The sequence below is a fragment of the Cyanistes caeruleus genome, chromosome 9, assembly GCF_971803275.1.
Source record: "Cyanistes caeruleus chromosome 9, bCyaCae1.hap1.1, whole genome shotgun sequence".
Taxonomy (NCBI): domain Eukaryota; kingdom Metazoa; phylum Chordata; class Aves; order Passeriformes; family Paridae; genus Cyanistes; species Cyanistes caeruleus.
In genome coordinates this window covers 28,492,996-28,519,570 of record NC_141709.1, presented here as the reverse complement: position 1 = coordinate 28,519,570, position 26,575 = coordinate 28,492,996, and the positions used below count along the sequence as shown (strand labels likewise).

Sequence of the window (26,575 nt, the reverse complement as noted above, 5' to 3'; positions counted from 1 at the left end):
GAACTTATATCATGTGCAGGGCTGTTTGAAGAGAGCATCATGCAGTGGCATCAGAGCCAAAGGGTGTCAGCTCTGAAGTGGGCTCCAGAATTTAAAGGAATGGTAATGAAACAAGCCATGCAGGTACACATCTAAAGACATTCTATACTTTTCATTATGAAATAATACACATAAATACATGTGAATGAGGTTCAGTACAACATTACATTGAACACACCTTTGCAGGCTACAGCTCTTTCCTTTGATCTCTGTTATAGATCATTCCATGGTTTCTAACTCTCCTTTAAAATACTGTAAGTTAGAATGCATCTTAGGTCTTATACTTCATATATTTACAAGAGAAACCATTTCTTTTGTTAGGAGGTGTGTTCACTCATAAGGCTTCTATTCTTCGTAGTAAACAACATATTTACAAGCCACAAATAACAAAGTAGAAGCTGCAGAAGGGTTGTGGTGTGATAATTAAGTACAATGGCGACCCATATGAACAGAAAATGCCAAGGAGCTAAAACAAAGCAACAACAGCTTTGTTTGTTGACAGATGTAGGAGCCATATTGTTAGTTAATTGGGTAATGGTGTAAACATTTGCAAACTCTGCTGTCCCTCAGTGAATTAAGCAGCACACTGAAATTATGGTGAAAAGCTGCACAGTCCTTGTGCTGTAGGTACTCCAGAAGGCTCCTAGGACCTTTCTCACTGAGGAAGGAACATCATGTGTTGTTGTTATTTGAGGCACTTGAAGTTTGCAAACCTTAGGCTAGGAGATGGATCTTGAATTACGCTCAAGTGAATAGCACATTTCCATATGGCTACAGCCTGGAAGGTTGTGTTTGGTGCCTAGGAATACTTTTGAGATTTTTTTTCCAAGTGTAAAAGAGATGTGTTATGACTTTCCTGCCTTTTCTTGAAGGAAAAAAAAAAAAAAAAAAAAAGCAAATTAAAAATCCCAGCAAAATGGTTGCAGGATTTGAAAACAGAGATGTCTAAATTAATATGGGCTTGTACTGAAAAGAAGGAAAATTGCCTCTCTCAGGTGCCCAGTGCCTCAGAAGCTGTGAATTGCACAGACCCCTCTTTACCTCACTCCCTGTTCAGTAACAGACTGTAGCAGAATAGCAAAACATTAAAAAATGCTACAAGATACTTAATTAGCATACTTCTGTAATCACAAACTTAAACGCACTACTTTGGCTGTTTTTTACATAACAGGTTTGCTTTTGTAGATAATAACCTTTCAATAATTCAAGCAGCATCTGTGCAGGAATGCATAATTGGACTGTAGATAATAGGAATCTAGAATTGAGTCTGATTTTTGTAAATTATTTTTCTCTTCAGACAGCAGTAGCTCACCACGGTACATGAAGTTTAAGAAAATACATTCCTGCTTTGGGAATAAAAATAATGCATCTGTTTGGTTTTTGGGTTTGGTTTGGGTTTTTAATTATGTAATTTTAAAAAAAATCTGCTGCAGTCAGATGAAATTACACTGGTTTTGATGGTCTGAGGAAGTGGTAAGTCTTGAATGTTTGTTTAAATAGTATTTTTTCCTTCATTATTCAATAAGACTATAGAAATGCAAATATATTTCAAGTTTGCCTGATTTAGTTGGGGGAGAGAGTGAGAAGCAATACTATTTTTGTTAATAGGTAACAGGATTAGTAAATTGGGCTTTTAAGAAAATGACATGAACATTTCTTATTAATTCAGAGCATTTAATGTGCTGGACCCTTAATGTTTTCAAAAAACATTTTTAGAAAGCAGTGGCATGCTGTGAGCATAGATGAAACAAATTTAACTTTGGAAAAAATGCATAAATTGCATTTCTACCTATGGCATAAGACCAATAATTTATTATTCACAAGCAGACTTCTGGTAACTGGTGTACTCACAAACCAAAAGAAATGAAAGCTGTGTCACCAGGGAAAATGAGTTCAAAAATTGAAATTAAATATTTCAGAAAATGGTTCATCCTTCTACATGAGGCTTTGCAGTATTTTGAAGGATGTCACAGCACTGGCTTGTAAACTTGAATGTCAGAAGGACACTGGGACACTTGTTGTCATTAATTTGTCTATAGAAGTAAAAATACTGTGTAATAACCACACAGTTAAATAGTTTTCTCCCTGCCTGGGATGATTGAGGTGTCTGGAAAGCATTGAAGTGAGTGAAAGCTGGATGTTCCACCACATGACTTGGAGCAAGAAAGGGAGTAGGAAAATAGTTTCCCTTTTCAATGGAGAGATCCTGTTGGGTTGGCTGTGCTGCTTGTACCATCAATTTGACTGAAATTTTGGGGTGGTTATATAGGAGTGCAGTTTTATTTTTTCGTCTTAACTCATATGTTCTAATAAACCTTCCAAAAGTTCTTAACTTTGACAAAAATAGATTTGTGCCTTAGTTTATGTAGAGAGCCAGACCTTCTTGGAATTAATGTCAGGGATTCTGGTTTTGTTTTTTTTTTTATTATTCTGTTCATTGTTATTACAAAATAAAACTTGTAACAGCAATAAAAAACCCACAATATATATTTCTTAATCTGCATCCTGGAAAATAAAACTCGCTACTTCAGTTATCACTGGTGGAGGACTCAAAAATCTTCCCAGTGAAACTCTGCACTGTGAAGATAAAGAACTCTAAAATCTACTCACACATATCTTTGTATTCATGTATTTACAGGTGACCCAGCTGGATCCAAATAAATCATTACTGGAGGTAAAACTGTATCCTCAAGAAACCCTTTTCCTAGAGGCAAAAGAATAGATTAAACAAGATTGTAGGACTAATCATCCTTTGATAAGCCAGAGGCACAGCATCGAGAGGAAGACTTCTCTGAGCACCACCTTGTACTGACATCCAGCTCAATTCCATGTCACAAGTTTGCCTCTTGCAAGAATCCTGAAAAATTGAGAAAACCAACATAGCTACTTAAAGTTTCACATACATGAGTATATGTTTCCAACCTCATTTAAATGAGCAGAGGATAAAGTTCTGCTATGAACACTGAACATTATGATTCTGTTGCTCACTTATCATCCAGCTTTTGTTATAATTAATGCACTGTTAAAATGTGAGTGATTGTTAAGTAGAATTTTTACTCCTCAAATGCCCCTTTTTCACCAAGAAATCTTGGACATTTCTGCCTGTACTTTTGACACTAGAATGCTGTATATTTGATATCTCACTGAGCCAGTGCTCTCATATATATGCATTTTATTTCTGTGTTTGAATTTCTACTTTGTCAACTAATTTAAAAAGGCAGAAAAAATTAATGGGACATTCTCAGCCATGGAAATTTAACAGTATTATAGTAGAAAGCATATAATTTTTGTTAGTACTTTCTGACTTCTTTGATAAGATGTAAGGTTTTGTTTGGAGAATATAGTTTGACATATATGCGAGATATTTATTTACTGGTTCTGCTTTGGGTCTCAGTTCCAATTCAGTTTAGGAAGTATTTTCCATTACATTGCAGTGTGAAACTGCTTATTGCATGATGTGAATATTTAAATAACATTAGACATGGCCAGTACCAGAAACCTGGTATCTTGCCAACACTTCAGGAATCAGCTGATATTGAATATCAGCTGTTAAAAACCGTTCAAATACCAGATACAAAAGTTCTTTATTTCTCCTTGTGAAAGAAAGGGCAGTTCCCATTTTAGCAGTTTTTCTTCATTCTGGCATTTGCTTGTCTCCTATTACTCTGCTGGTTTAAAGCACCTTGTTTGGTTCATCAAACAATGGGTATTTTAAGGGGTGGTGTAATAAGAAATCTGCCTTATTGTTGCACACTTTGGACATTTTAACAATACATTACTGATCCCATCTCAAATTAAAGAAATCGTAGTTCTCTTGTCTGAAATGTATGCAGCAGCTACCTGCTACCTGATGTGGAAAAATCCGGTACTTTGAATTTCTCAACCATAAAATGAGCATACTAAGGCTAAGACCATAATGTGCAGTTGATGCCAAACCTGCATCAAAACTGGTTTGTTTGGGGTTTTTTGTCTTTTTCTTTTTTTTTTTCTTTTTTTTTTCCTCTCCTTTTTTTTCCCCTCTTTTTGTTTTATCTCTGGGCTTGCAGGATAGCACAATAGCACTACAAGATCATCATCTGCTAAACTACTTTTTTTTTCATTTAAAGCCTGGCACATTGTTTTCCATCTATGTTTATACGTAATTCATAGTGTTTATTGTAGCTGAATGAGTTGTGATTTGAAAATTTTATACTAAGCTAAAACCAGTTGCACACATCTTTTTGTCTTTCTTTTTTTTCTTTGGAAGGATGGTGATATAAAATTAAATGTATGCCTATTATTAAGATGTTAGTGATGCTGATATATTGTTACCTTTACCAAAAATGCGAATTTCTGAGTAGGCAAAGCCTTATTCTACCTTTTATAATTCTGTAATTAGTGAGTGCTACTCCAGACACTTTTAGAAGTGAAGTATCTATGACAAACAAAAGATTTAGAAGTGTAAGCAAATCTTAATAATTTGCAGTTCACAAATAAAAGAATTCCTAGCCAATAGAATGATAAATGTATGTGTAATGGCAAGCTGAATGCAGATGCTTCATTCTGAACTTTTGTTTTCTTACAAAAAAAAAAAATAAAATTCCACTGCATTTATTAAATAAGAAATTAACATGGGTTGCAAATTGGGGTGATGCCGTTTCTACAAACAATCACAGTAAAACATACAGCAGGATTTTAAAGTGATGCATATCTTTTTTTTTTTCCCCTTCTAATCTGGTGAGGAAAGGAGTTGCTGAAATTGTGCTTCACAAAGCAAAGCGACCTTTCAGCTAACTTGTTTATATTAATCTGTTTAACTTCTGTTTGATCTCATCAGGCTGTTTTCTCTCATTCAACTTGATTTCTGTATTTTGACTATATATTCTTTACTTTGATACTAGTTTTATAAAGTTATTAAATGTGGCTTGAATATTTGTTGAACTTGTTGAAGTCAGTGCTCCCAGAGTTGTTTGGCCTTTTTTTTTCTCCTAAACTCTATCATTTTTTTCCCTCATTTTGTTCATATTGCAAAATACACTGTCATTATCAAAATGTTCTAGTGATAATTAACTGGAAGTGTTCAAAGTGGTGGCATTACTGCCCTCTGATATAAAGATTTTGAGATCAGTATACAGGGATCATTCTGCCACGACGTAAACAAGTGTATCGCTCTTTAAATAAAACGTTAATGATTTTGGTCCTTAAATACTTTGGGCCTGATTTCAAGAAGCAACCATGTCGAGTCACCTTTCTGAATCACACCATCAACATAAACCAATCCCTGTGTAGGAATATTAATATTCTATGCCATCATTTTCTGCTCTCCTGGTATTCACTTCACACGCTCTGCTGGCACGGATAATCCTCTAGTCATTCGAATTTTGTAATTCAGTATTACCCTAGAACTGTAACACCACTGCTACGGAGCACATCCCTGATTCTGCCTTTTTATCTTCAGGTTCTTCACATTAATGGATTACCATTAAGGTGATTAATGCATTAGTTTTAAGTCTTAAGGAATTACTGTTGCTGAAAGGAATCCCGTGCGATGCGGCAGCTTCCGCTCTTCGTGGGGTGAAGGTGGGGCACGCTCTGGCTTTGGGAGAAACGTTCTGCCTGTTGACAGTGGTGTTTGAAATCATTATTAGAGAGCATGCAGAACATGAGTGTTTGCTCTCTGCTCTCTGCACATGCACCCTTTGGCTCAGTGGGAGTGCTGAGGATGTTTCTAATGCAGCTGTGTTGGGGGGTTTGTCTATTTTTAATGTAGCAGAAGAGGACTTTGGCTTTCATAAACTGTACCTACTCGGTGACATTAGAAACTTAAAATAAATTTTCAATTGCAGCAATATTTCTACTAAACAGTTATATGATTTCACTCTTCCACATGTGGGGAAAAATCAAATCACAATATCCCAGAGTCACAGAACTGAACCACTTCGTTATCCAGGCCTCGTGTCCAGGCTCCCCAAACAATGCCTGAGAGGATTTCAGTGCCTTAAAACAGCTTCCACAGCAAGCACAAAACACATAAGGTGGAAGAGTCGCTACCAGGCAGAACCAGAACCTGCTAGGAGCAGTCATTCAGAAATGCTAAAGATGGAAATGTTTTATGTGTCCATTCCTCCCTGGGGCAAAGGCTCCCCCCTCTGCTCTCCTGCTCCTGAGGGCTCTCAGCGCTCCGGCCGGGCACTGGGGGAAACACCAACACTTCCCACCGTTTGACAAAGCAGAGGATACATTTTTATTTGGAAACAGTGATGGTGGCCTCCTCCAGAGGAGGAGTTTTCACTGATTGTAATTCACATTTTGGTTTTTCCAATATTGTGAGGGCCTGAGAAGAAGCGAGTCCCTGTGCTGGACATTGTGTACTCTGCTTCAACACCACCATAGCAGAGCTACTTTTAATGTGTGTGCTGCCCACTGGCAAAGCTGTTTGACTGCCAAAATACAGAATTCCTTTAAGGTCCTTGAAAGGGAGGGTGCAAATCAGTCTTTAGGCTGGCAGCTGGGTGCTTGCCTGGGGTGAGCCAATCCAGCCCTTGACAGTGGATGTTCATTGCAGCCATTGGTCTTTTTGAACAGAAGAGCTGAGAGTGGAAACTGGATGTTGATTCTGCACCTGAGTTTAGTTTTATTATTCTGTTTATAAAAAAGAGAAGGCAAGTGCAATAGCCTTAATTATGATTTTTTTTCTGGATGAAAAAAAGTAGAAATTACTGCAGACTATACACAGCATGAGACATTGTTCTCTACCTGCAGCTAGTTCCCCCACAGACGACAAAGGTGGAGGAATATCAAATTTAGCACTAAACATGTCAGGATCCAGGCAGGTTTACACTCAATTTAGTCTGATATAGATGTATACTTCTGCCAGAAGAGCCATCTCTGCCCCCACCTTGTGCTAGAACCAGGCAAATTAATTAAAAAGTGACCATTTTTTTCCTGGAGCAGTTTGGAGGCTGATACAGCTCACTGATGGGAGTCAGTGAAGATGAGAGGAACACCAGGCTGCTCCCTCTGATAGCACTGCTGATTTATGTGGGATGAAATCAGTCAGATTCCTTAATTTATATATTTTTTAATATCTTATTACTACGTTTCTATTTTACATCCTTTTTTTTTTTTTTTTTTTAATTCAAGCGAATTAAATGCTATAAAGGTTTTGCTGTCTGAAATTTCCCTAAATCTTGTCAATGTTGACAGCCCAGAATTCAATAAATGAGGAGGCAGATGAAAAGTCCCTTGAGTGTGTGCAGTGAAGGCAAGGCTCACTCCAGATCCAACTCTTGGGTGTCATGCCAGACCCAAGAACCCTAAAAGTTTCAAAGGGTTTTAATGTCTCATTAGATACCAGAGAATCCACTCCTTAGTCAGGGCTTTCCTCTGTGGATTCTTTTATGTGTAATAAAGACTGAAGTCACACTGCAGCCTTAATATAATTCCATTAAAATGTCACTCAACTGCTGGTTATAGAAGGAGGCTTCATTAGTTCCTGTGATTACAAAACTCCTGGTTAACAGGATCGTTATTTTGTGCTTGGTACCACTGAGTTTCCTTTACTGTGTTCCCAGCTCCATGTTGTGACAGTGTTCCACAGGATTCCACAGATCATCGCTGTTCCCTTTCTATCCACTCAACTTGAATGGGTTTGTGTTATTTATTAATATCAGCAGCTCACCACTGATCCCTTTCTCCAGGTAGTGGTGTCTGAGTAGCTTGAATAGCACAAGTTCCCACACAGATTCCTGGGGACATGGCTGGAATCCTCTCACTGTGAAAATTGTTGATTTCTGCTTCCAGCAAGAAATCAATCTTGGATAATGTTACTTTATTTTTTAATTTTTTTATTTTTTTTTTTTTTGTAACTCAAGAAAATGTGTTTCCACTGTAGGAAACATCACCACAAATGAGTAGCTTAGTTTTTCTATTTTTAATAAAAAGAGTCTTTTACACCATAAAAATATATTAGTCCGATTATCTCCTGGCAGGTTTCCTGTTTCTGATATTTTAAATAATCCTTTACCTCTTTGGTAGCTGTTCCTTTCAGTCTGTCAGCTTTTTAATTCAGGTGTCTTCCAAAAGTTAAATTTCCATGGATTTTCTAATTTTCTTTTCTAGTTACACCCTTTAATGTGCTGGTTCACACAGCCCAACTACTTCTTGTGGGCATTCCGTAGTCTTTTTAAGTCAGATACATGTGTACTCTGAGGATCTAAGATGATGTCTTCAAAAAGTTTTGGTTACAATCCTAGTCTTTTACCTGTGACTTTAATTTCTCTTTGTTATCTTCCTTTTAATGCAGTTTTCTTCTAAAAGGGTAATGCTACTCGGGAGATTGTAAAAAATTATTTTGTAAAGTAGTGAATGTAAGCATGCTTTCATTCACCTAAAAATGTAGTTTCTATAATTTTATTTGCCTTTCTGCTTTATTTAATCTACTGTCACAGTCCCTGTTAGCATGAGTTACCATCACTCATAAGTATTTTATACCTTGCAATTATGGCATCCTGCTCATGATCTTGCCTTTTCTGAATTTACAGGTAGAGCTCATTTGTTGTCACTTGAAAACCCCCATTCTGTTGCAGCCATTTTAGGAGCTTAAAAATTATTCTGATGTGTACTTAGGAATATTTTTCATTTTGTCTAGGCCTATTTGCCTGTTTATGTGTCCTGATTAATTAAGACTGATTGCATAAGGGAAAGCATTTCCAAGCTGTGGTGGCAATGGAGAAAAGAATTTTGTTTAATGACAGCTATAAACCCGCTGATGCAAAAGAACAAAATAATTTATAATTTTGTGTATGTAATAAAGAAAAAGGGGGGGAGGTATCTTTTAGAACTGAAGTATAACCTGCACTCTGTTGCTGGAATACACTTCGAGGTTTAGACGAAGGTGAGTCAGACATTGCGTGGCTGGTGCGGTATCGTCTAACGTGGGAAAACCCAACCAAATAAACAAACAAAAACACCAAAAAAGCGATCCCCTCCTTGATGCGAGTCCCCCCGAGCCTTCGCACCTCTGGGCTCCCGGGAGATGTTGGGATGCTGGTTTGGGGGAGCAGGGTGGGGACCAAGGCACGTCCCGGGCGGGACGGAGCCGGCGGGGCAGAATTCCCGGGGGCAGCGGGGCCGCTTCCCTTCCTTCCTTCCTTCCATCCTTCCCTCCGGGGCTCCCCGGCCCGGCTCTGCCCACACCTCCGCCAAAAACTATTTTAAAAATAGTTAAAAAAATAATTCAAGCGAAATCAAAAGAGGGGAAAAGCCTCGGTGCCGCGCCTTTCCCCGCGGGCGGAGATGGGGCCGCTCAGCCCGGCGCTGGGCGAGGGGCGCGCAAGGGAAAAATTGGGTATTCCCGGGGGAAAAAAACCAAAAACAAATAACAAAACAACAAGCCACGGACAAACAGCCGGCCAGACAAACAAATGGAGCCACACGCTCCATCGCCGCAGCGCTGCGCGGTTCCGCGGGGCTGATGGCACTGGACGGTGCCGTGGGAGATTGCGGATGCTCCATCAATAACTTCAAAGTCTGCGTTTGTGTAAGGGCCCCTTAAATACCGCATGTCAACTGGAAAAAGAAAAGAAGAATCATTTTTTGCCCCAAGTGCGTGTGGTTTTTGATGACGTTGTTAGAGCGGCCCTCCCGCCCCTCTGCGAACCCCCTCGGTATTTCTTAAACGATAATAGACGGTGTTTATCTATCGCGTTCCGGCAGGATTGCTCGGCTCCTGGGGCAAGAAACACTGAAAGAGGGAATCCTCTGGCAAATCCGACCGGGGCCGTCATGATCATGAATAAAAATAAAAGGATTAATCTTCTGCTTTGGGCTAATGAAACAATTTAGCCTCCAAAATATGGAAGCGCCGCGATGCGCTGAGCCGGGATGCGGCCGGGCAGATGCGGGAGCGGCGCGGGGGGGCCGGGCCCGCACCTCGGGTGTCGCTGCCTCTGCCACGGGCGGGGACATTTCCCCGCCGCCCCCGCCCCGGAGCGGTCACCGGGCCCCAGCAGGCAGGAGGGAGCTCCGGGGTTTTTAATTACACTCTTTCCCTTTGCTCCCTTCATTTTTCTGCACCCTTTGCAGTGAGACACACTTGGAATTAGAGTGGTTGTGACATTTTGGTGGCAGCTTATTGTGCGGAACACTTAAAGTTTAAAAAACAAGCCCCATAGAAGTTGAGGGGCTTAAAGCAGCCCCCTTTGTGGGGCAAGACATAGAGTTTTGATTCTGGACAATGGTGTTTCTCAAATTTCTTCCAAAAACCTGCACCCCATCTGTGATCTCAATGAAATCGCTTTTCTCTCTCCCTTCAATTCATTTGGCAAAGGCGAAGCAGATGCATGGGACGGGGTCTGAATTTTAATTATTAGGTTTTACCTGAAACAAAACAGCAAATCCTTTTTACCATGTGTTTGAAGTTAGGAGACGGGTAGGGGAATATAAAATATAATTAAAAAGCTCTCGGATCGTTAGGGAGCTGACAAGAGCCTTTTTAATGAACCTCTCGGAGCGCCCTACGGTAAATTAGCAGAGCGGGGGCTTTCCCGAGTCATTCTGGCTCCGCGCTGCCGCGGTACCTGCGCGTGTCCCCGCGGCTGCCGGGAGGCTGCGGCACACGCGAGTGTCCCTGGGCGGGCCCCGGGACGCGGAGCATCCCCGCGGAGCCTCCGCAGCCGCGCAGGGATGCGGAGCGGCCCGTGCAGCTCCGGCCGCCCGCCCGGGTTCGCAGCGCTGCCGGGACAGGCCCCCCCTCCCTCCCCGCTTCCCGCGCATTAACTCAGAGTGCATTTAACCATCAATAAGGTGCGAGGGGAAAATTGTCTGTCACTTTAATCCGTGCCCGAGGGGCTGGGAAATAAAAAGGGAGAGGGAGAAGGAGGGAGGGAGAGAAAAGCAAAGGTCTTAAAGAGCCCCAAATCCACAGGCGAGCGGTGGGAATGCGGAGCCGGGCTGGGCTCCCTGGCCGGCCCTCGGTGGGCAGCGAGCCCCGAGCTTGAGCCCGTGCGCTTTGGGAGAGCCCCCAGCGCGGAGCGGGGCTGGGGACGGAGCGGGCACCGGGAGCGCTGGGCTCCCCCCGAGATGTCCCGGCCCTGGCCGCGCTCCCCCGGCGAGAAAGGGAAACTCCTGCCCTCGCCCTCCTCCGCTGAGGATGCGCTCAGCTCGTCTCTCTGGCGGGTGGAAGAAGGGGAGAGCAGAACTGGGGAGCGGCACGGACACCCCCACACCCCCGTGTCCCCGCAGAGCGCTGTCCCTGGCGGGACGCGTGGCTTTCCCCCTCCACAGGCAGAGGCTGCTCCTCCACCCGCCCCGCTAAAGCGATTAAGATTTCCTTCCTCTCGCTTGGGAAGTCCCAGCCCGAGCCTCAGCCAAACCCGGGGGACACCAGCCAGCGCCGAACGCCCTGGGGACGGACCGCGGATTTTTAATTTTTAGCTCTAGCACACGGGGGAGGTGGGGGTGATGGATGGATTTTTGCGTGTGTGAGCTGTTTTTCCTCTTTCTGTGTGTCGGTGTGCTTGTGTGTGGACGGCCACAAGCTCTCAGAGAAAAGAAATTTTAGAGTAACAACTAAAGGCTTTCTTGTGCAGTTATTTTAAGGGCTTTGTTCAGTGCCTGAAGGGGGATGCGCCCATTTGTTCGGGAGGGGATTCATCACATGCCCCTTTCATGTGAACCAGAGGTTAACAACCTAATGAGCACTTGGTGAAGAGATGAAGCGTGTAAAGAGCCCGATTTTCCCAAATCCTGGTCTGCTGTCTTGGGGATGTGCTACTCTAACCTCTGCTGGGCTAATAGTCTCCGCACTTCCAGCGGGGAGGCCCCGGGAAGCCCCCGGGTCCAGCGGCGCTCAGGCGGGGCAGCAGCAGCGAGGCGGCTCGGTCGCGATGCCCCGCCGGGGAACCGGGGGGGCCCGGCCCCACCGCTACATATGTTGGGTCAAGTCTCCCCATTGTGAGCGTGTAAAAAGGTGTAAAAACTCAATCATCTGTAGCTTTTTTAAAGGGAGGGCTTACCCTGGATTTGTTGCATAATGGATTGTTAAAAAAGTAGAGGGTTGAATTAAAACTGTTCCCTAGTCACTTTTAATTAGACCACTCTATTTAATTAGCAAAGTTGAAACATGCAATTAAAATTAGCTCAGTTTAGCACATATTAAAGGAAATGGGGAACGCGGCTCCGGCTCATGTTAAAGCGAGTCGGAGGAGAAATGGCGGAGAAGTCTGAGAGTAAGCGAAATGACTCTGTGGAGGAAATTCAGCCGGCGGCCATCTGTCAGAGGACCCGCCGTGCCCCTTCATCACGGCCCCGATCCCAATGTCCCCCTAATGACCGTCCCGCAAGGCCAGCGCGGTGCTGGATGGTGCGGAGCCCTTGGAGAACCGCGTGTCTGTGGCTTTAGGATGTGCTCTTCCCCAAAAGCCGGGCTCGGGTACCCGCGGCGGCCCCGGCGGATCCCCGAGGGGTCAGGCATCCCCAGCCCCCGCTCTGGGTTCCCCCCGTGCCGCCGCAGAGGTGGAGAGGAGCCCTCGCAGGAGTGCGCGGAGCCCCGAATTTCCCTTATTTTCATCCGCAAATCTTTCTCCCTCGTCGCTTTTTCCTTCCCCACTGGGAGCCGGGAAATCGAGTTAATAATGTTTCAAATACTTGAGAAGTCCGGGCTAACGGGGGTTCCATCCCCCTTTCCTCGCACGGGATCCGAAGAGGTTGCCTGGACTAGGAGGAATGTGCCTTTTTCTTGAGGGGAGGGGGGGTAGCGGTGGTGGTAATTTTCATTCTTGTAATATTGGTTTGGGGATAATTACTTTTAATGTCAAAAAGATTTAGTTTAATATCATCTCTATTAGGCGGCTGGGCGGATAATTAAAAGTGAAGATGATAGCAGCAGGGAAACAGATGGCATTTGCTTACTTTGATTCAGTAGGTAAATAATGAAAAAGTCAATGGCAAACCCCCTAGAACAATTGAAACCTTAAAGAGCACTAACATTAGCAGGTACTTACAAACTGTCTTCCGCTAAGAACGAGATGAAAATACACTAATCAAGAACTATATTTCTCTGGGATGCTTCCGAGGGCTGCGCTGCCTGCGGGCGTGCGTGTCCCTTCCCCCGCATGGCAGCCAATAGCCGGGCGCTTTTTAATTAAGATTTTACTACTGCAACTGGGGGAAGCTGCAGCAGCGCCGTAGCCGCAGCCCTCTCTAACTTGGGCACCGGAGCAGCCCTACACGGGAAGCTTTAAGGTGAATCGAGGGGAGTGAGGAGAGAAAGAAACACCGGAGAAATCGGTTCTTCTGCAGAATAAATATGTTAAACCCCTGCCGTGTTTTAGCGAGCTGACCCAGCCGTGAGCGCTGGGCCGTGGGCGCCGGGTGATGCTGCCGGAGTCAAACACAGCGGGGATAACTGAGCAGCAGCCGGGGCACCGCGCAACGAAACGCGGCGTCTCTGCTCATCCTCTAACGAAATAGCGTCCACTTTCACACGTCTGGAGGGCACGGGCTGCCCTGACCGCGGTGGGGGTTCCCTCTAGCACCCTTTAGCCCCGGTGGCTCCGGAGACCGGCGGTTCCCGGAGGGCACCGGCCCCGCTCCCGGAGCCGCCCCGGGCGGTGCCAAGCCGGGCTGCTCTGCGGGGAGAAGAGAGGAGCTGGGTCCAAGCCTGAGTTCCTCTCGTGGTTTGACACTGGGAGTTGCTCCCAGAGCCAAGCTTGGAGCGAGTCTCGGGGGTTTAAAGTCTCATTTCACCGGGTTTGGAGAAATGAATTTCTCTTCCCATGTCCCGCCCGGGCAGCGGGAGCGCGGCTGCTCTGTGCGTGCCTAAAACAAACATCCCTCCCCCAGAAAGACACGGGAGCGGGGATGTACAAGAAGATTTTATTGTGCCTCGTCAAACAGAAATGAATTGCAGTAGAAGGGAGGAAAAAGGGAGGGGTGGGGGGAGAGCAGCATCCACCTCCCCGCTGCCTCCCGTCCACACTCGCGCAGGGCTCTGGAGGCCGGGACAGAGCTGGCCCGTCCTGGCCGCGCCTCTGCTGCTCCGGGCCAACTCACAGCTCAGGGCTGGTTTGTTTGAATAAATCTGTGAAATGTGAGCAGTGCCTGGCTTCACAGTGAAAGTTTTCAAAGGAAAATACGGTCAGGGGAGGAATTATTATTGTTAAAATATCAAACCGGTGAGAAGTGTGGTTCCGGGCTCTCCTTTTCTAGCGCAGCTCCTGAGAGAAGAGCAACACGGGAACACTTGGGTCCCGGTTGGAAGCAGCCCCTGCAGGCACTTCCCTCCTGGAAAGCGGAAAGTCAGAGTCTCCCTGAGCCCGGAGCAGGGTGCCGAGTCCGAGAAGAGGCCTCGGCTCCGGGTCAGGAGCGACCCCGGCGGAGAGCGGCGCTTCCCGGGAGCGGCGGCTTCGCCTCCAGCCCCCTCGGCCTCCGGGCTCCTGCCGGGGCTGCTGCCGGCCCTGGGGGCCTGGGGGTGGGAAACCGTCAAGCGCCTCTGAAATTGGGGGAAATTTGGACAAATGTCCTCAGAACTTTCTGAATCCTAGAGTTGCGTTACATATTCTTGCAATTTTAAAGTTTCTATTTAATAACCCCCTGCTATTACGATGTCGGATTGATACCGAGTTTAACATTTAAAACCAGCCCATGGCTAAGTGTTTTGGACGAGGGGGTGTTGTGGATGAAGAGCAGAAACGGGCGCTGGGTGTTTGCGTGCCCAGCTCTGGGACTCTGCAGCCAGGCTCTGCCCGTCACAGAGAGCGGGGCCGTGCTGCAGGAGCCCACGGAAACAGCTCGGGATGGAGATGCCGCACTTTGTGTGCTCCAGCTTCAACACCGCCGCTTGCAATGTTACCGAAAGCCTGAGGCTCCGAACAGAAACCACCGCGTTTCACTGGCTCCTTACTGACCCACTCTTGGGTTGTTATTATTTTTTTTTTGTTTGTTTGTTTCTTGTAATTTTTTTTTTGTTTTGTTTGGTTCCTTTTTATCCCCATGGTTGTTTCCAAAATAGAGAGTTTTAAACCACCATGAACTGAAAGGATAACCCAGTCCTTTAATTGAAGTCGGAGCTGAAAGACAAGGGAATAGGGGAAATCGGCGTAACCCGTCCTGTGGTGTTGGTGGGTGCCTGGCGGGGGGAAAGGGAAGGTATTTACAGAAAAAAACAAACCCCATCGCAACCCCAAACAAAACTGCCAGGAAAAAAGGGAGAACATTTTAAACCAACAATTTAAACCAACATAAAGCAATACTTTAAAATCTTCATATTAGGTCTGATCGAGTTCTACGAATTGCCAATTAAATCAGATGGTTAGAGTAATGCTCCCCGGAGAACAAAATTAGTGGCTGCGGATAAAATTAAATCGGATATTTTGGCTTGGCTGCTGTATTAAATAAAGGTGTTATAACACCTAAATCATGAGGAGGGGTAGCAGCTGCACCCGCAGAAAATCGGGTAGGAAAGCGTTCATTTCGTGACCAAAAAAAAAAAAAAAAAAGAAAAAGAAAAAAAAAAAGACGAAAAAAAAAAAGACGGATATAAGTGTAATAAAAATATTGAAAATTTGGAGGTCCCTGCAATTGTGCTTTTCGCACCCACGGAAGGAGAGCGACCAAGGGGAAGAGTCACCGCAGCAGCAGCGAGCGCTGCGTGTCCCGCAGCGGGGCTGCCCCCGGCGGAGGAAGCGGCGGGCAGGGCCGGCACCCCTCCAGCAGAGCCGGGGCTTCCTCTCCTCTCCTCTCCTGTCCTCTCCTCCCGGCTCGGCTCCCGCGGCTCGCCCGGGGCACCCACCCACCCGGGAAGGCACCGGGAACAGGTCTCCGGCTTGGGAGCGCGGGTGGGGATGCTGAAGCGGCGGGAGGAGGCCCCTAGGACCGGCACAGGGTTCCCGCTACGGGCAAGGACTTACGGACTCGTGAAAAAAAACTTTAGAAAGTGCCGAGGAGCATGGAGATCCCTCGTGGGAAAGAGAGGGGAGAACCCTGGGGAAAGGAGACGGCGTTATTTCCCACCGAAGTGCTTCCTCCTCCCGCTACCAGCGAAGATGACGTCAAACCGGGGTGGCTGATGCTAAAACAAAAGCTCCGGGGTTAATATACAGTTACCAGCCCGGCAGCCTCCTCCTCCTCCTCCTCCAAAATCAGTCCCTCGGGTTTATTGTCCCCGCGGGGAAGGCGCCTGTTGAACATGTAGTCACGCAAACAGCTGGCAGGAGAAAGAACGAACTTTACTTTCTGGGGAGAGAAGGGCAGGCAGGGCTCCCCCAGGCTAAAGCGCAACGAAAAGATGGAAAATCATACTCACCTCGGGCTTCTCCTGCTGCGGCAGCACTTGGACATTCACCTGCGGGTGTGGAGAGAAGAGAGGGAAAGAGGGGAGAGGAAGGAAGGAAGGAAGGAAGGAAGGAAGGAAGGAAGGAAGGAAGGAAGGAAGGAAGGAAGGAAGGAAGGAAGGAAGGAAGGAAGGAAGGAAGGAAGGAAGGAAGGAAGGAAGGAAGGAAGGAAGGAAGGAAGGAAGGAAGGAAGGAAGGAAGGAAGGAAGGAAGGAAGGAAGGAAGGAAGGAAGGAAGGAAGGAAGGAAGGAAGGAAGGAAGGAAGGAAGGAAGGAAGGAAGGAAGGAAGGAAGGAAGGAAGGAAGGAAGGAAGGAAGGAAGGAAGGAAGGAAGGAAGGAAGGAAGGAAGGAAGGAAGGAAGGAAGGAAGGAAGGAAGGAAGGAAGGAAGGAAGGAAGGAGTTGTTACGTACTATCATAAAACAAAATCTCCAAGGGGAGGGGAGAGACCATAAATTGAATTGTCACCTTCCACAGTACATTCCCCCCTCCCCTTTTGACAAGTAACACCCAGGAAAAAAAAATAATAAAAAAAAATCAAACGGTTGGCAAGTACCGTTTCCAATGAATTAAAAAAAAAAAAAAAAAAAAAAAAAAAAGAAGGAAAGGAAAGGAGAGCCAAACTCTCAGGTGGCGGGGGAGCGGGCAGTGTTTTGAGGCACACCCACGCCCACGCTGCCCCGCTGTCCCCGCGGTGCCCCCCGGCCGCTCCCGGCGCTCGGCGGGCGCGGCGCGCTCGGGCGGCCGCGGCGGAGCGCGGGGCGGCCAATCAGCGCGGCGCCCGCGGGCCCTGGCCAATGGCAGGCGCCACATTGTTGTCAAATGTTGCCTAATGGCAACGCGGGCCGCAACAATAGCGCGAGTGGCGGCGCGGCGGGCAGCGCGCTCCGCTCCGCTCCGGCCGCACGCACCGCCAGCGTCCCGGGGGGCTCCGCGCCCGGCCCGGCCCGGCCCGGCCCTGCCCCGACCGCCGCGGCCACTGAGCCCGGCTCCTCCCGGCTGCGGAGGTGCTGCTCGGGAGACGGGGCGAATTTTATTTTATATCATTTTTTTTTAAATTTTTTTTTTGTTTGTTTGTTTTTGTTTTTGCTATTCTCCGCTGGATTTTAGCCTCTGCGGCTCGTGGCGAGGGATCCTGTCGTTGAAGGTGCCGGATTGTTCTTTGAAGGGACGCTGCTAGTCTGTGGCTGCAGTTACAGGGGGACGGGGGAGCGGAGTTTAGGGAGCAGCTCGGGTTGCACCGGGGCGACCCCGCAAGCGCGGACGGGAGAGCTCGGCTTTGAGCCTGGAGCGATGGACTTGGTGCTGCCCCGCCAGATGCGCACGGAGAGCAAGGAAGCGAGAACGATCTAAGTTTTCTTGGATTTTCTTGTGTTAGCTTTGCTTTTCGGGAGCGGAGGGGAGGAGGGCGCGGAACGGCTCCCGACGGGCCCCTCCTCACTTGAACCCCGCTCCGGGGCCGTGTGCCGCTGCGGGGGAACGGGGCCGTGGAGCGAGGCGAGAGGACAGGCGCTGGGGTTTGCATGCCCGCTCCCGGGGCTCTGTGTGCCCCCCACCCGTGATTGCGCTCGAAGGCGCCGGGAGCCTCTCCGCGCCCGGGCTCGGGTGCGGCGCAGGGGCTCCCCCGCCCCGCGCGGCTTTGGGGGAGGCCGGGGAGGGGGGGCCGCTCTCTCGGGGCGGGCTCGCCGGGATGGAGCTGCGGTCGGAGCTGCCTAGCGTGCCCGCCGCGCCCCCCCCGGTGCCCCCCAGCTCGGTGGCGGCCGCGGCGGCCGCGGCGGCGGCCACGCTGCCGGTGAGCGTGGCCGGGAGCTTGCTGCGGGCGCCGCCGCTGCTGCTGCGGGCGGCAGAGAAGTACCCGCGGACGCCCAAGTGCGCCCGTTGCCGCAACCACGGGGTGGTGTCGGCGCTGAAGGGCCACAAGCGGTACTGCCGCTGGAAGGACTGCATGTGCGCCAAGTGCACCCTGATCGCCGAGCGCCAGCGCGTCATGGCCGCTCAGGTGGCGCTGCGCCGGCAGCAGGCGCAGGAGGAGAACGAGGCCCGAGAGCTGCAGCTGCTCTACGGCACGGCCGAGGGGCTGGCGCTGGCGGCCGCCAACGGCATCATCCCGCCCCGGCCCGCGTACGAGGTGTTCGGCTCCGTCTGCGCCGGGGGCGGCGGCGAGGGAGGCGCCGGCGCCTCAGGTAAGGCCGCGCTGCGAGCCCTGGGAGCGGCGGTGATGGGCGGAAGGGGCCCGGAGAGGCGGCGGGGGATGAGCGGGGCGCGGAGCTGCGGGCGGGTGGCCCGGCCCGACGGCCGGGGCGCTCCGCGGAGCTCGCCCGGGGCAGCCGCACTGACTGAAGGTGTATCTTCCTTCTTCCCCCCCCGACCCGCAGAGTCCAAGATGCAGAAGTTCGAGCTGTTCCCCAAGACGCTGCTGCCGAGCCGCGCCGTCACCCCGCAGCAGGCGGGCGGCAAGCCCCTCTCCCCGGACGGCGAGTCCGTGCCCGGCACCTCCTCCCCAGATGCTCGCCACGGCTCGGGCTCGGAGAACGGGGACGGCGAGTCCTTCCTGAGCTCACCCGTCTCCAAGGGCCCGAAGGAGGGGGAGGAGAGCCCGGGCTCCATCAGCCCGCTGGGCTCGGACTCGGGCTCCGAGGCGGACAAGGACGAGCAGGAGCCGTCGCCCTCGGCCGGCGGCCGGCAGCGGACTCCCATCGACATCCTGACGCGCGTCTTCCCGGCGCACAAGCGCAGCGTGCTGGAGCTGGTGCTGCAGGGCTGCGGCGGGGACGTGGTACAGGCCATCGAGCAGATCCTCAACAACCGCGGCCCGGAGAAGGGCCCCGAGGAGGGCTGGGCCCGGGACGGCGCCTTGCAGGGCCTGCCGCCCACGCCCGCCGCCGCCGCCGCCCACCACCGGCCCTTGATCGCCGGCGCCATGGCCCCGGCCATCGGCACGCTGGGCAGCCGCTCCGCCTTCTCCCCGCTGCAGCCCAACGCCACGCACTTCGGGGCCGAGGCCGGCGCCTACCCCCTGGGCACCCACCTGGGACTGAACCCCCTGCGCCTCGCCTACTCGGCGCACAGCCGGGGACTGGCCTTCATGACCCCCTACTCCACGGCCGGGCTGATGCCCACGCTGGGGTTCCGGCCGCCCGTGGACTACGCCTTCAGCGACCTGATGCGGGACCGCTCCGCCGTGCACAAGGAGCAGGTGTACTCCGGCGGGCTCTACGGGCCCATGGTCAACAACACCCCCGAGAAGCAATAGCGGCTTCCTAAAGCTCGGCTGTGTAGAGGTAGCTAGGTAGGCGCGGGTGGACGGACACGGGTGGCTTCCTCTCCCCCCCGCGCAGAGCCCGGCGCGGACAGGCGTAGGTGTATTGAGGTGATAAAGGTGCACTTTCATTGTCCAGACATGAGTCGCTCTTTGTTGCTTATGGCCATAAGCATGGATATCCTCAGCGCGTCGTGGGGTGTGCTCACACACACACACACACACGCGCGCTCTTTCCCACACACATACATATATATATATATGTATACTAGCAAGTGTATAATGTTATAAAATGGAAATCTAAGTTATTAATGTAACTCGTAGGTGAACTTGGTATTAACGTTAAGCTAAAGGTTAGGCAGCGCATTGTAATACTTACCAGGCATATAGATGAAACATTGTCAAATTGAAAACCTTTTCCTTCCCGCCCCCAGAAACGTTATGGTCTGTATATAACATTGGAAAGTAGATATATTTGTAACTGTCCGTAGGACCCCGGCGCCAATGGTGTATGATGGTTTAATAAGCCTCCTTCATTTGTGATCTGCAAGAAAATTGCTTTCTTGTTCCGATGTAGCAAACTTCTTGCTGTTTCTAACAGGTAATTCTGTGTTTCCATTTCATAGAAATAAATGTTATTTTCTATTAAAAAAAAAAAAAAATCGGTCTTATGAATGGCAAGTGGTATTTTATGAGATGATGGAAGTGTGTTTTGGGAAATGCATTTGACAAGTACAGTCAATATTTAAAGGAGTTTATGCAAATAATACAAACATGTTTATTACATTTTTATCATGGTCAAACTAGATATTCTTCAGATAAATTTATAAATAAAATGAAGCGTACAAGCAAGAGCAAATTCCTTATCTATTGAAATTGTCAAATACGTTTATTTCTGGTTCTGGTCTTTTCCTCATTTATGCCTGTGGGGAAAAAAAAAAAAATCAAACCCCAACAAACCTACAGAGGGTATTCAATTTAAGTCGGATTTCTCCCCCCGATATCTTGATGTTTTTTGGTCATATTTAGGAAATTTGGCATTGTTGTAAAGAGAAGCCTGCTTAAAGCAAATCCCACCTTGCAAACCACGGATTGTGTGGCAGCGGTAAGGTTTTACCCCTCGTATCTGAAATTTGATTGTGCCTTTCAGTTGCTTTTGTGTGAAAATAAGCGAAGGGATCTATAATAATGACGTTTTGCAGAATGTAAAGATGAGTTTGCGGCAGAGGTGGATGAGTTAAGATAGCACAGGGAAGGTTTCTCTGTTTTTTGGAGCTGTGTGTCCTTCACCCTTATCTGAGAGTAAAGGCTACTGGAGTGGCTTTTTAATTTTTTCTTTTTTTTTTTTTTTTTTTTTTTTGGCAACGGTGTCCAAATGTTCTCCGAGATCAAAAAGTAAGAAGGGCTTTCCTGCCTCTATTTATTTCTGTGTTGGGCAGAGCGGAGGGCAGCGGGCGTGCCCCGTGCATCCCGAGAGGCGATCCCGCTGAAGGCCGGAGCGTGACTTTCTTGCCAGTCTTGGGAGTGTTTGGCCCAGGAAAACTATTACTCACAAAGAACAAGTTCAGTGCGTGGTTGAATTAAGACTGTAAAAGCTCCTAAAGTTGGTTGGTATGGAAACCTAATCCCAGCGAAGCGCTCCGTGGCACAGCTGGACTGTTTACTTTCTCACTTCAAATATAACAGTGTAAACATTGGCCGGGAGCTGCCAGCGCGGCTCCTACCAACCAGTTCATGTACTGGTGGGGCTGGGAGGACAGGAGTCCCACCACAGCCATGGAAGGAAGCTCCTGGCTAAAACCAAATTGCATCGAAACGCAATTCTTCCATCCCGCATACAATTGATCGATTTGGATACAATTTTAAGATTTTCTTAAAAAAAAAATAAAATCCAAACCAAGCAAAAACCGACCCAAAACAAAAACCTGACCAAAAAAAGTAAGTAAATATTACAGATTACACTTAGGCAAATACTTTTGACCCTGATCCATCCCGGGAGCAGCCAAATCAATATCACATGGAAAACTTTTTAAAGTCTCGTGTTCCAAGAGTGGGTGAAACTTAATATTACTACAATAAAACGGTTTAATAAAGAAGGGCTTTAATAGTGAGCTAATTTGATTGAGTTTCCTAATTCCACTTTAATTGGAAAAGGAGTTGTCTGTTTGGTTATAAAGTGCTAGGGTTATGTTAGACTGGGGAAAAAAAAAAAAAGATGGACGTTGAGCATCTGAATAAACTTTTTTTTTCTATTTTTTTTTTCCTTTTTTGTTTGGCAGCTGACTTTGTGCAGGATGGGTTTCCATATCTAGGATTATGAACGGGCTACAAAGAGCTGCTACTTAAAGAAATCAGGTCGCCACATTTCTCCCATTCTAGCCCTGTTGAGAAGGGCTTAGGGGCTGTTGATTTAACTCAGCTCCCCTTTTAATTATAAAAGCCATTCTTGTGTAGTTAGGCGAGCAGGACAATTTATCAGAATTGTTGCCGTGTCTTGGAGGTTGGCTTGAGCTTGGATTTATACAACCGACAATGGGGATCACGACGATTAACTTTCATGTGGGTAGTTTAGGCAGTTAGATTGGGGGAAGGAGGAGGGGGTGTGAGAGAATCTGATAAATTGTCGTGCTGAAGTAATTCCCGTAGATTTTAAAAAATAAAGAAAAAAATCCCTTGGGTTTGAAGCTGCCTCGGAAAGGTTCGTATACAGAAGCCTCTGGCAGAACATAAAATATTCAGGTCCTTTTAGAGTAAAATAAAATGCTGTCACTTGAATAAAAATCGGCGGAACTGAGTATAAATTATTTGTGAAGCAGAGAGGCTGCTCGCAAACTTCCCTGTTAATTAAATCTTAATCCACGGGTCGCAGGAGCGGCGGAGCTGCAGCGGCGGCTGCTGTACATACAGCGGGACACGTTCCGCAGTTATATTAACTGCACTCGTGTTTAATATGAATCAGCCCTAATCCACAGCATAATAAAGATCAAATTAGACTAACCATTTAGTAGCGAAATGACATTCCTTCACCTAAAATGAACCTCGCTGCGAGGCAGCCGAGGCAGCGCGGCCGGGCCCCGGCTCTGCCTGAGCCCGGCGGGCTGAGCGAGGCCGGGAAGGGGAGCAGGGGGGCTTTTCCAGGCTGGCCAGTTGATTTTTCAGCCTGAGGGGGGAATCCCCGCTCCCCTCCCACGCTTTCCAGAGCCGCCTCCTCCCCAGCCCTCCGCAAGCCCGGCTGGCCGAGGCTCGGAGCGGGGTCGTGCCGGAGCGTCCCCTGCCCGCTGCTGGGGCCGGGGGGACACCCACGGCAGGGAAGGGTGGCGGTCCTGCTGCCATGGGGTGCCCTGGGCAGTCAGGGCCGCTCCAGCAGGGACAGCCGGGGGTTGTTTTACCGGAGACCGAGGAGCGAGGAGTGTCTTTCCCTCGGCCCCGCGATCGCCGCTGTCCCGGGACTCGCCGCCTCCCTTCCCAAGCTGGGAACCACCCCGCAGCCCGGAGAGGAGGGGAGGGATGGGATGGGATCCCTGGGATGGGATGGGATCCCTGGGATGGGATGGGATGCGATGGGATGGGATGGGATGGGATCCCTGGGATGGGATGGGATCCCTGGGATGGGATGGGATGGGATCCCTGGGATGGGATGGGATCCCTGGGATGGGATGGGATGGGATGGGATCCCTGGGATGGGATCCCTGGGATGGGATGCGATGGGATGGGATGGGATGGGATGGGATGGGATGCGATGGGATGGGATGCGATGGGATGGGATGGGATGGGATGGGATGGGATGGGATGGGATGGGATGGGATGGGATGCGATGGGATGGGATGGGATGGGATGGGATGGGATGGGATGGGTGTCCCTCACCGGGCGGGGCGGCCTTTGTGCGGCTCTGAGCAAACACAGGTGCCGCCGGTGGCACCGCTTGAGGGAACGCGGCTCTCACCGTCCCACCCCTCGGCCCCGGCCATCCCTCCGTGCTCCCCTGGGCAGGGGCGAGCCCCGGTACCCCGGGTGGCTCCCGGGCTGCTGTCACCGGCGGCAGCACAGCCGGGGTCAGGCACACGAACTTCCCACGTCCCCCGGCCAGGGGACACCTCTGCCTCTTCTCACGGTGCGGGCATCCCCCCCGCGCTGTCACAACATCCCCATGGCAACTGCGGCAATCACTTCCATGCCAGAACAACAACAGGAAAGTATTTAATATATTTAAACGTGATTAAGCAGGTGGAAGGAGCGAGGAGGAGCAGCTCCGTAGGAAGAGCCGGCGGAGGCTCCCAGGGAGCCCCGGGGGCTGCGGCTCGGCTGGAACTCAACAGATGGAAGCGAGCGAGGGACTCAGAGTTCCAGCGGGAAAGGAACAGAGTGTTTTACCCATTTCTGCTGCCTTTAACCCCAGCTGGGGCACGTGAAAATTCGTTCCGATTTCCATCTCTCGGATTTCGACGGAAATACTAATACACCGTTGGAAAAGAGTATTTTTCTCCCTTTACTGTTCCTTTCCAGTTTTCCCTTTATTTTTTTTTTTTCTACCATTTTATTAGGGAGAAAACCAAAAAAGCCCCACAAACCCGCTGTTGGTCCTAAATTCGGAAAATAAAAGGCACGGAAAAGAACCCTGAAACTGCACAAAGCTAGTTTGTATTTCATCTCCAAAACGAGCTTACTAGGAAAAAACCCCAAAAAAACCTCAAAAAAAAAAAAAAAAAAAGGTAAATTTAAACACACGTTTTAACCTGAATATTATTCCATTTCAGCCACTATCCCTCATTTCTATGTCTTTAGGGAATCTAGTAACCAACGGAGGAGATGCTCCTGACCCAGGGAGCCACGGCCACTGCTGGGGCGGTGGGTGGTGTCCGGCGAGAGCTGCTGCTGCCTTCCCCGGGAGCAGCCAGGGCTCAGCAGCGGATCCCCTGGAGCCGGGAATCCCCCCTTGCTCTTGAATTCACCTATAAATTGTGTGCCCGGTGGCTGGATCTGGTGGGAATTAGCGAGTGCGGCGGCAAAGGAGGGTGCGGTGCTGATGCGGGGGAAGTGCCCTGGGGCAGGATGAGGTTAAAAGGTGCGGGGATGACAGCGGTGTGAGCTGAAATAACCGGAGAAGGTGTATGGGCAAGAAATTCTAGTGCTGGAAAATGCCTAAAGGTAAAAGAAGAGTGGAGAGGAGGGAAGGGCTGAATTCCAGAACAGAAGATCGGGGCAAGGGACTGAGAGGGTCTTAGGCTCACAAGAGCTAATGGAGAACTGGGATGCAGTGTTAAGGAAATATTTAGGACTCACTAAAATAAGAGCTTAGTGTCTGTGTTACAAGAGTGAGATGAAAACGTGTCACTTGCTGTGCATTGTCTAATAATATATATAATATCTATATTTATGTGCCTTTCCTGAGGGAGCCTTTAAGGCTGGATTATTCTCTGCACAGCCTGGGTATGGTGGTCCTATAGGGTGAGATTTACATTTTCAAGGAAAAGATGAAAGCCCCTAATTTCAGATTAGTGTTACCAGGTGCTGTACAGAGGTCAGGGGGCTCAATTACACAAACACTCCAATGCAGGTCAGGGCCTGAGCAGGGGGCTGTGGGTGTAGGGTGGTGATGGGTGTTCTTACAGGGACTCACTGACTGCTTGTGTGGGAGCAAGTTCATTGAGAGAAATTAAAATGCTGAAAGACCAGACTATTACTGATAGCTTTAACTGCAACTGGATGTTTGGTAAACATTTCTAACCATAATAAAGTCTGGTCTGAGGCCTGTTCAATCCAAAAGCTGGCATAAGCACATCTCCAGGTATGAATTTGGCAGAGGTGGACAAGGGCATGATGAGACACCTGCCTGGGGGATAATTCTGTTTGGAATGCTGTTTTGTGCAGTATTGGATTTACCTATATGTGGGAGCTAAAGTCTTATCATAGGTTTTATCTTAAATCCTTGCAAACTCTAAACTACAGGGGAAAAGCATTGCTTCCTGACAGCGCTGTTTTGATGGGCTGTGAGAGCAAAATCTTGTCATATACTGGTTTGTGGTTTAATTTTCTGTAAGAGATGGTGTTATGTGGGATGCAGTCTGGTTCCTGACTTCACACAGAAGCTCTGTAATGCAGATCTGTGAGGGGTAAGGGTGTGTTCTCAATGTGAGTATATTTGCAGCTAGTATGGATTCAGAGAGGTTTTTTTTTTCTGTTCTGTATTCCATCCTTTCTTGTTTTGGATCATATTAATGTGCTGTGAAGCTTATAAAAGTTATGCTAAGGTTGTTTCTAAAAAATTAGTTTTTCCCCCTCAATATATGAACAGATAAAAAAAAAAAAAAGTGGAAAAAACCCCATAGATAAATTTCAGAAAAAAAGATACAGAAATCCCTTGAAAGCAGGTTACCCAAAGTCTTATGACCCATCAGTAGTTACAGATCTGCCACACATATCCACAAAAATTATATATATATATATACACTATATAAAATATAATAGATGGGCAGGATCTGTGCATATTTTAGTAGGTTCATGACAGCAGGGCAGGCTCCTGGGGGGAAGAGGGAAATGGAAAGGAAACCAGAAACAGAGAGTGGATCTTTTCATGTGGTCTGACAGGCAGATGGAAAGCATGAATTACAAAGGCTTTTAAAAAGATCTGCTTGGAGTTTATGTTTACAGAGAGATTTAACAAGACTGGCTGGCCTTAAAATGCTGAGGTTGTTGCTAAAATCAGATGTTTGGAAGTGAAATGGGGCACTAGCCTTGGAGCAGAATATAGGAGAGGCTCACAGAAATTCAACAGGACAGAAGCAGGGCCAGCAAGGCAGGTGATTAAACCATTCAGCAGATCCCAGAAGGGGCTTAAAGGTCAGCAGGACCTGGAGACAGGGGAGGGAGGGGGGTATGGCCCCTGCTAAGGGGAGCTGGATCCAGACTGCGACCATGAGCCTCTAACCAGGAGGAGCAACAGCAGCACGGGAAGACGGCGAGAATGAG

At 48.5% G+C, this 26,575-nt stretch overlaps 2 protein-coding genes across 5 annotated transcripts in view; both read left to right on the top strand.

The window, feature by feature from the left end:
* The window catches only part of FAF1 (Fas associated factor 1), a 157,738-nt gene extending 151,871 nt beyond the window's left edge, over positions 1 to 5,867 (top strand). For all 4 annotated transcript variants that reach the window (XM_086901513.1, XM_086901512.1, XM_086901511.1 and 1 more), the window contains exon 19: positions 2,678 to 5,867. In XM_086901513.1, coding sequence (XP_086757639.1) covers positions 2,678 to 2,761 — 84 coding nt within the window. In that variant the 3' untranslated portion in view covers positions 2,762 to 5,867. The remainder of the gene's footprint in view (positions 1 to 2,677) is intronic.
* Positions 5,868 to 18,040: 12,173 nt separating this feature from the next.
* Positions 18,041 to 20,468, top strand: DMRTA2 (DMRT like family A2). The gene is made up of 2 exons (XM_086841891.1): positions 18,041 to 18,533; positions 18,726 to 20,468. The coding sequence occupies exons 1-2, from the start codon at positions 18,041 to 18,043 to the stop codon at positions 19,601 to 19,603; spliced, it is 1,371 nt and encodes a 456-aa protein (XP_086698017.1). The 3' UTR covers positions 19,604 to 20,468.
* The last annotated feature ends 6,107 nt before the right edge of the window (positions 20,469 to 26,575 follow it).

Bases quoted from the DNA above. Each gene is read 5' to 3' on its own strand.
- DMRTA2 (XM_086841891.1), top strand. From the start codon at position 18,041: ATGGAGCTGCGGTCGGAGCTGCCTAGCGTGCCCGCCGCGCCCCCCCCG. The intron at 18,534-18,725 runs GTAAGGCCGCGC...CCCGACCCGCAG, and splicing joins GGGAGGCGCCGGCGCCTCAG to AGTCCAAGATGCAGAAGTTC.